Consider the following 9,930-nt stretch of genomic DNA (forward strand, 5'->3'; position numbering starts at 1 on the left):
CAGCAGGGCAGGGAGCATCAGCCCTTTCCCTAAAGGTTAGCACTGCAGCAGCCCCTCAAGGGTCAGGACAGCACTCACACAGTGCAGAGGCAGGTGAGGGAGACCTGACCCCCATTTTGACAGGGTGCACATCTTTCCATCACCACCAGCCTTCCTCAAGAATTCCTTCTTCACTTTGGAAATACCCCTCATTACCTTTGGGTTGCTGTTACATTTTCATAACCTTAAGTCTCCTATTATGCCACTCTCACCTAAATCCTAGCTAAGGCATGTCTGAGTTGAGAGCCTGGAAACAGCTTGAGGCATCCGCTGCAGCAGTTGCCTTCAGCAGAGATCCTGAACTCCCACTGTTTCAATGCCTGTGGTGCCCAGCGGTTCATCTCAGTCCACCTGCCCCTCTCCAGCTTCCCCAGAGTAACTGGTGCAGCGTGTTCCTAACGCACTACTCCTCATCCCCTGCATCCCTCAGACCAGTGCTGCCACACATGAACTCAGGAAATCCACCCCAGTTACAGGTATCAAACCTATTGCCCAGGTAAACAAAAAAAAAAAAAGAGAGATGATTATGAAAACTGCTTGGTCAGGAACACATCAGAGTGGGAAACAGCCTTGCAGTTTAAGGTATGACAAAGAACAGTGAAAACATAGGGTTAATGGATGTTATTCAGCCAGGAAGTTACAGGCCATGAACTCAGGAAATTCACCCCAGTTACAGGTATCAAACCTATTGCCCAGGTAAACAAAAAAAAAAAAAGAGAGATGATTATGAAAACTGCTTGGTCAGGAACACATCAGAGTGGGAAACAGCCTTGCAGTTTAAGGTATGACAAAGAACAGTGAAAACATAGGGTTAATGGATGTTATTCAGCCAGGAAGTTACAGGAACATAAGATTTTAACCACAGCAAGGTTAGCCTGTCATGGGTAAATAAGCAATAACCTCATACAGTTCAGTGCCAGCAAGAGCTTTCCTTTGTTAATCACCTTCAAGTACTTTAAATCCCACCTCTCCCCTCCACCTTTGAAACTGAAAGTTCTGAGTCATTCCATAATGATTTAAAAACTTTTAATAAGCTTAAAAATGTAAGACATACACTTAGCCTACATGGTGTACAAAAATATTTACAAATATGTCTATTAAAGCATAGAAAGAGCTGTAAGGAGAAACACTGCACATAAGCATAACCACACAACTGAAAAAAACATCCTACCATCAGAAAGAAAGTGCCTTGTGCATTTAAAAATCTATTCGGGAATTCAAAATTAGCAATGAAGTGGTTAGAGTGATTTTGAAATCGCAGTGAAAATTTCTTCAAGTGGAATGCATGGAATAACCAGAAAACGTTTGAGAGATGAGCACAGCGCCGCAACAATGCAACGCCACGCACCCTGCTTTGCTACCCTCGGTGAACACAGCGCCGCCGTAGGGCTGGCATCTCACACAACAGCCAACATTTCTAAGATCCTTGACATAACTGTGGAGTTAAGGGGCCCTGAAGTTTTCATATACATTTAAGCCAAAAGGCAGTGCTTTAAGGAAGTTGTGGATGATTTCTGTACAAAAGTGTTTGCTATACAGAAGTACTCAGCAGCTCTGGGTTTGGGTGTGTTGCTGAAGAGAGCAGTCTAGACTTACTCTAAAGGGGTTTCATTCTTTTCACGTGACACAGCCTGAACTGCTCAGCATAAAACTTGCACCTTTCAGATGACAGGTAACAGCCAGTAACCATCACAAGTAGTTCTTCCCAACAACAGAAGCGTGGAAGAGTTTCTCTGCAGGATAGGCAGGCGAGCTTGGACTTGTTTGAACTTCATTCCACCTTGCAATTTACATATGAGTATGCCAAAGAATCACTTCTGCTGAAAGTCAAGAATTATAGATTGGAAAACCAACAAAAACAATTTTCCTCGAGCTATGCAAAACTGACAGCTGTAGCAGCCACACTTTCAAATGAAGCTGGATTATTCCCAGCAAATTATGCAGACATTTAAGGAACACAGGAATGCTCTAAAATCAGAAGCAGATTTTGTACTGCAGCGGGTATCTCGCTGAACCGACAGCCTGCAAAGACATCTTGCGACACTTCCGGTTAATTAGAAGCTGTAAGCCATGACAGCTAAATTGTATACACTTCTGAAAACAGGAGGAGCCCAGCGCCTTGGTACTACCCATCTTCCTTCACAGAAAAATTGTTCTTTGCCTCTTATAAAAAAAAAGACTGCACATCTCAGTCAGCAGCATAAAGTTGCACTGCAGTTCTTCACATCCAAGAACACTTAATTAACAGAAGGTTTTCCATCATGTTCAGTTCAGTCTAGAAAACAGTGCACATCATCCACTGAATCACGTGGGGAAGCCATCGTTACAGGAGGCAGTTCGCCTCCAAAATCACTTCCAGGATGTTCTCATCCACAAGTCTTGTAGTGACCTCTTCCTTTGGCCAGCAATAAAGAGCAAACACTCAAGACAACTTGCAAGTTGCTCTACGCTCCAACAGTACATTAACAGAATTCAGTATGCAGATCAATATGTCAGAAGTCCAGTTTCTTCAGCTGTTCATATGTCACAAAGAACTGAAACAGCTTGTTAAGGAAAACAGTTGCCGGCTCACGCAGTGCAAAGTGGTCACGTTACTACTAAAGGACGGCCGCATCCATGTGAAACCTTGTTCCCCTCTTTCCCACCTAAGCAGTGCTGCTGGTTGGCCAGTTTCACCACACAGTACTGGGCAGAACAATGAAAACTGCTTTAAGGCTGGTGATGCCAATTACTTTCTCATCCCTATCCCTCAGGATCTTAAACACAGGATCGAGGAGGCAGAAGAATACTGCACAAGCCCTTAGAGTCTTTACTCACTTCACTTTGGTGAGCCTACTTGAAGTAGGTTTACTCATGGTAAAGCACCATTATTACCGACCCACTTCAGCTGCCTTTGAAATAAAATTGTGTGAGCGCAAGATAAACAAAGATTCCAAGGCTAACTGCCAACAGTTTCCCTGGTTCTGGAAACAGACCCCATTCCTAACTCATCTGGTCAAATTCATTTAAAACCAGGCTCCCAGCTAAGAGAATAAACAGGTATGAAATTGGAGGAACAGAAAAATGTTTTGCAAGATCACATTCTAATATTTACCCTGCGTGAATCCCAAATTCAATCTGACCACAGCACTTGACTAAGAAAATGGTCAATGACAGTTTTCCATTCATAAAAAGGGAATATTTGTGCTGACATGACACTTTCCACACAGCATTTCTGTGAAACCATCCAACAGCAAGTATTGATGAGTAGATTAGTAGTTTCACACATTTTTGAAAAGGATACAATGATATTCCAAGGACCAAGTCTTAACCAGTTTGGCCAAAACCCTTTATATAGGGCAAAAAAACCTTCATTCTTCCATGTCTGGAAAAAAAAACACGGCAAGAACGCACTTACATAACTCTTTATTAGTAAGGAATCATGTCAGCCAACAAGATTCTATACCAGACAAGGCAATGGCTTAGTGCTGTAACCTTGATTTAAACATTTTAATAATGGGACAAGGCAACATTTCACTAGATAAAGCCAAGATTAGCAATACCTACAGGTATTAACCTGCCTATCTGGCAGGTTAAAGACACCATCTGTCATTCAGTACCCAACACTGATTCATCGAAATTTCATTCCTGGACTATTTTTTGCACCCCCCTCCAAAACACCTTGCAGAGCACTGCATGTAAACCTGCAGCTCACATTAGGCACCCCCTTGACATTTTTCAGTTTGCTTTTTGGGCTTCACAAAACTGCACTGAGTGTGACAGACCAATACAAACTGGACTGTTCAGTCAACAGTTTGGACACCACTAGCTTCCTATCTGCTCTTCTCCATGTAAAAAGCTGTAACACTCCCACCTCATACCCAACTGAGGTATTTAAGAAACCAAGCCAAAATAATCAAAATCAGAGGGTGACATTGGCTTTGGCTGTACTAGGCTTTGCATTATGCCATAGGCAAGAGAAAGCCATCTGCCACAGAAGGTTGTTCAAGAACTGACCTATGAAATTACCATTTCCTATCAATATCCTAACATCATATAAAGAGACAGTGCTGCTGAGAGATAGTCTCCTCACCCAAGCACAAAAAGGAAGTAAGTACCAGAAGTACATACTAACTTTCTTCCTGCCCTTCTGTTAAGACAACAGATACTTTTCAGACCAAGTGCATTATTGGTACATGCTTTTGCCTTAATTACTTGTATTAATTTCTATGGAAACTTCAAGCAATTTCAAGTTCTACACCAAAAATATTGTTTGGTGGCACTAGTTTCTACTAATATTAATAAGCTACTTACTTGTAACAAGCAATCCAGGGTACCCTTGTAGTTTGAGTGTGCCCCATGTTGTTGGCTTCTCTGATTCATCATGCGTGTTCTGACAACATCAATCGGGTTGGATGCAAGGGCTCCAGCTAACCCACAAGTAAAACTTGAGCTAGTAAGAGAAAGGTTTGATGAAGTTTCCTGGTCTAGTGGAAGGTGTCCCTGCCCATGGCAGGGGGGTTGGAACTAGATGGTCTTTCAGGTCCCTTCCAACCCAAGCCATTCTATGGTTCTAAGTCTGACATACCACATTTTAAAATGCACAAGAACTGCCCCTCCCTCCCCTGCCAAAAAACATGCAGTAATACATACTTAATGCTTTTAGTTAAAGGTTATATCAGGGAATAGATATGGAAAGTTACTTTTCATTTACTATACAGCCCTTTATATCCACTTTCTGTACACTTGAACAGATGTTTGTGCCTGCGAGAACAGCAAATATTTGACTAAAAGAACTTTCCTCTAATCTCAATTTACAAAGCTGAATGATTCAGATCATCCACAACCAAGATTCCATATTCAAAAGAAAATTAAATCCAAATCCTAAATAGAACTCACTTCCACCCCACATGCTACCGTTTGAGATGCTATTGCATTAAGAAGTATAAGCGCATCAGAAGTATATTTACGTTGCATGAAAACAAAAGACACCACGTAAGATTCACTCCCCTTAATGAGAACTGGTCCCCCAGCGATGAGCTATGCAAACAGTTATACCAACTTACAGGAAGTGAGTATATACTGTATCTCCCATAAATCCAGACATAATTATGTGCTTCTTGGTAAGGTCATACACTGGCAGTTCCACTCCAACAACAATAGCAGCTCTCTGTGCTGTCAGTGATACTCCCTGGTAAAAGAAAGGCTATAGCTGAAGTTTAAAATTAATCTTTGTGCACCATCAGAAAAGCCTAGCTTTTAGAATACAAAGCAACACACCATGAATGTGTTAAGAAAACTGTGTATTCAGATGAGGCCAATTAGTACAATGCTTAGACATATGGCAGTGCTATGTTGACAGTTACAACTCAGTCTTCAAGGTCTTTTCCAACCAGAAAAATTCTGTGTGCTCCAAAAATGCAAGTTAAAGTAAACAGATAATCACTCTTCCACACTGAACAGCAATTTCAGTTCCTTTATGCTACTCCATTGCTGCTTAATACATGCATTCTCACAGCCTTAGCCAGCCAAGACCTTAACTAGGTGATACTTCCTCCTTACTTCCAGTTTTTTGGTTAGCAGGATGAACAGAAAAATGGAGATCAAGAAGCTTTGCAGAGAACAGCACACTTAAAAAAAACCCCACACATTTCTCTTTTCCAGCTGTTTCAGAGCAACTGTCCATTCTTGGTCTTCAGTTGTTATACAGTCACTGACTGCAACTGGCATAGAGGACAACCTACACAACCAAGTACAAGAAATCCTGAGCTAGAGGGGATGTTCATTAGTACCTTTACTTCCAGATGTTCTTTAGTCTTTGTTTTAGAAAGGACGGAGCACACAGACTGAGAGGTATCCTGCAAAGGGTTGTTGAATTAGTCCTAGAGCCAGTCACTCAAAAATTTAAGCCTCCATTTGTCTCCCCTTTTTGAAGAAGTGGCTAATCCTTGTACTCAAGACTGGCAGTAACCTTTTGTCAAAACATACCAAGACACCAGCAGAGAAGCAGTCATGACAAACTACATGCATATTAGCTACCAATCTTTCCATATTTTGGCCGAGAATACTGTAGAAATACATGAAAAATGGTTGAGCAAGAGCGCACTTTGAGCATAGGATGTAATTCAGAAAACTTGCCTTCCATAATCCCTTAGTGCCTTCCTTTTGGTAGATCTGTATGAAGTTGCCCATCATTCCTCCTTGAATCACACTACCTTGGGCTTGCATTCTGATCTGAGATTCATTTGAAGATAAAGTTAGAAAATAAATACTTTTCAAACATACAACCCATAACTTTAATACAGTTCTGTTAACATTTTATGTTACAATCTTAAGTAGCAAAGTCAGTTTCTCTTTGAATACAAATTAATAGCCAACATTATCATACCCATGATGCAATCTTTTGTAGTGCCTTAACTATTCAAATGCAGCTGCTAATTTTGAAAAAGTGTGGTAGAGTTCTTAACTCCATTAAGTCACTTCTATTTCCATACTTGTACACTATACCATTTAGATCAGACTGCCAGACGGTTTCGGCAGGATGTCCTTTACAGTGTTCCTTTACAGGAACATGTTAAAAAGAAAGGTTAAAAAGATTAAGGTTTCAGCTAGTGAGAACCATGGATTTCTAAGAATGTCCTTAGGAACCTGCCATGGTAACTACCAAATACAAGCAAGTTGGTACACCGACATAATTTTGGGAAATAACTAATTGAAGCCACTCTTGAAACAGAAGCTTATGTTTGAATTACCTCTAGATAACCACATTAGCCTTGTGAAAAAGTAAGTTTTTAGTAGTTTTAGAAGAACACTAAGAGTTTTCTTGAACTTTTCAATAGAGGCAGTCATGTAAGTCACATGCTACTGTTTTCCAAGTTAAATACCATCAATCCTTTAAAGTAAGTAGAAAAGAGGTCATTAACAATCTGTTAGCCTAATGATAGTCAAAGAGGTGATGGCTTCACCAATTCACTTAAACCAACTGACGCTGGAACACTATTTTCATGGGACACTGGATTGCAAAGCCTCTCTACAGGATTAGAGAGTCCTACAGTACAAGTAGCACTCGCTAAACTCTTGCATCTCAATAGATCTTCACCTATTATGAGCTCTAGAAGGATCCTAGTATAGCTATGTCACCGAGAAGTATAGATGAAATACGCACTGTGGCTTCCACACTGCTGCAAAAAGAGTCATCTTAAATTATTCTCTCCCCAGCCCCAGAAAAGGTTACATGAACCCAACTACCTCCCCAGCCATCATGTACTTCCAAATAATAAGTACGGAGCAGAAGGAGGTTTCAAGAATTCAGGATGTTACTGGTTTGTGGGGTTTTTTTTTAAGTTATGAGAATAAATAGCATTACAAAACAAGAAATCCTGTATTCATCAGGAGATTCTGTACTTCCGCAAGCAGAGGACAAAAACTAAGGACAAACTCTACATACTACATAATTACCTTTAAGACATCTGTAGGGTTGGCAATAGATGACGAAATTACACCCGAAAGAATGCCACATAGAACATTTATCATCAGGGTTTCATCTATTCCATAAACAAACAAACAAAAAAAGAGTTTAGCTGCAAATTTACAAAGCTTAAGATGCATGAGGGCAGGATGATGCCACCTCTCCTTCAACCAGAGAGAGTAGCAGTTACAGAAGCCTTAAAAACTGCTCTGACAAGTTTTCCTTGCTGAGTCACTTTGTTGTACGTGGTACAAGGAATGGCTTTGCCATAGATCTGTTCAAACTGCTACAGTGATACCAAATGGAAACAACCAGTTTCAAGCAAAACAGTCCCCAGTTAAACTGAAAAAACCCACTCACCTTCTGGATGCTCAACAAACATTCTTTTTAAGCTCTGGTAAGTGCCTATTTTTATAGTTCCATATGAAGCTTGGCGTAGCATGGCAGGTGCAATCCTGTAAAAATAGGCAGGGATAATATTTATGCTCAAAATTGCAAAAGACTGGTTAGCAAATACTTTTTAAAGCAGGAGAGACAGAACACAAGGTATCCACCAGAGAAAGGTTTGCTCATTTAAATCAACAATTTAAAGTCATTATAGACAAAACAAAGTTTTGTTGTTTTCATGTTCAGTGGGTTTAGGTTTGTTGTTGTTTTAATTAAAGCGTGCAAGAACATGAATGAACTGTGAAAGGATTACTACTAAAGCGTGCCTCAACTTCTGACCTATAAAATTAGCTGGCACACTGGTCTGAAATGTAATTTTCAGATTACATTTCCCCCCCCCCCATCTTGTATATGTTCTGAAGAAAAGCATGCCCGCTTATACACAAAGGTTAGTTCAATTTTTCTTCTAACACAGATGGAACAACCATAGCAGCATTGTATATAACAACTTTAGGCTTAGCTCTTCTATGGGTTTTTTTCCAAGCAGGTTTGTTTCAGGTTTTTAAGCATGAAATGCTACTGCAGAGCACAAAGCCTGAAGCAACCTAAGGTTGGGCTTCCAACTTCCAGATTAACTGAGACTAACCAAAATACCTTGTAAATCTGAAACCCAAGAATTCACACACTATGGGCTTACGCTTACCAATATACTGTTTTTAAAACCATTACTGTGAGTCAGTTACCCAGAGTATAAGGCTTTCAATCCCTCTTCTTTGCATATCCTGATTAGTGCATGCACCATTCCACGGTAGCGGATCTCCTTATATTTGGCATCGTTAACTTGACCTTGAACCTGCAGACGTGTTTTGGTCAGATCAATGGGGAAAGTACCTTAAAGAAAAATCAGACAGAAAATTAATCAGGTACTTACCTAACCAAAGACAACATAGAACATGATATAAGAAAAAAATCCTTTATCATATACTAAAGTACATAAAAACAGTCTCCAGGTAAAAAGTTTCTCTTACCAAGACTTTTCTTTTAAAGAACCAGTTCATTTTACATCACCTTGTTACTTCTAAAAGCTTGTCAGAGGCCCTGCCCCCTTCCGATGTTTAGGTTTTGCATTCACTATTTTTTTTCAGGCAAGACCGTATTGCCTGACTGTGAAAAGCCACACTGAATAGGACCCTGCAGTCACAGTCAAGTATGGAGTTTGCATATGCATTCTACCAACATCTTTGATGAGCATTTCACTGAAAGGGAAGAAATAAATCCCATAGGACAAGCTATACAGAGTCCAGCCTAGAATCTAAAAAAGCAATACCAGCAGGATCCATTTCGTTCACTCCTTTCCTGTAGCCTACTGCTGTCAAGATCATCTTCTCCATGCCCCCTTTATGAAAGGGTTTAGAAAGCATATTCCTCCAGGTCTCATCTTTAGGAGAGGGATCACCTTAATACTCACCTAAACATTAACAGGAGTCAGGATTAACTGCTTCTGTTCTCACAAGGTTTACCAGACAAGCAAGGCTTTTACACATTGCTCGTCTTCCTCATGAAGCTTTGGGCAATTATCTGCTACATTCAGCCAAGTCAAATAAGAGAGGTTTCAAACTCAATTTTGAACAAGATTCATAAGACAAAGTAGAAAAGGAAAACAAAACGGTAGTTTTAAGTGTAACTTCATACTACATCTGCTTTATTAGACAGGCTTCACATGCAAGCCCACCATGTCAGACTATGTTCTGCTACTATAAAAATCCAGATTTCCTTTACTTCCATGCATTTCAGAGAAGGCTTCAGAAGGATGTTAGTATCGCTAGTTTGTCTTTAGAGTAGGCACTGAAACATCAGATGTGCTGTCTCACTATAGTGTGCAAGAAAGAATAACGGCTAACTGAAGTGTTCAAACCCATTCGGCCGACTGACATTCCAGAAAAGGGAACTTACACTGCAACATGGCTACTATAGAAAAGCTGAGACAAAAAAGTTTATAAGAGCTTGTCTAGCAAAAGAAGTGCTGTTTATACCTATGACCATTGTCTAGGAGAAGA

At 40.2% G+C, this 9,930-nt stretch overlaps 1 protein-coding gene across 1 annotated transcript; it reads right to left on the reverse strand.

Annotated features, from left to right (window-relative positions):
* Positions 1-2,531: 2,531 nt before the first annotated feature.
* On the reverse strand, positions 2,532-8,758 carry LOC104514091 (kidney mitochondrial carrier protein 1). The gene is made up of 8 exons (XM_010157637.1): positions 8,617-8,758; positions 7,847-7,941; positions 7,477-7,562; positions 6,157-6,252; positions 5,085-5,209; positions 4,333-4,471; positions 3,323-3,403; positions 2,532-2,573 (listed from the first exon to the last, which is right to left on the reverse strand). Exons 1-8 carry the CDS (start codon positions 8,673-8,675, stop codon positions 2,532-2,534), a joined length of 723 nt encoding a protein of 240 aa, XP_010155939.1. The 5' UTR covers positions 8,676-8,758.
* Between the last annotated feature and the right edge of the window lie 1,172 nt (positions 8,759-9,930).

The sequence above is a fragment of the Eurypyga helias genome, unplaced genomic scaffold (assembly GCF_000690775.1).
Source record: "Eurypyga helias isolate BGI_N326 unplaced genomic scaffold, ASM69077v1 scaffold31108, whole genome shotgun sequence".
Taxonomy (NCBI): Eukaryota; Metazoa; Chordata; class Aves; order Eurypygiformes; family Eurypygidae; genus Eurypyga; species Eurypyga helias.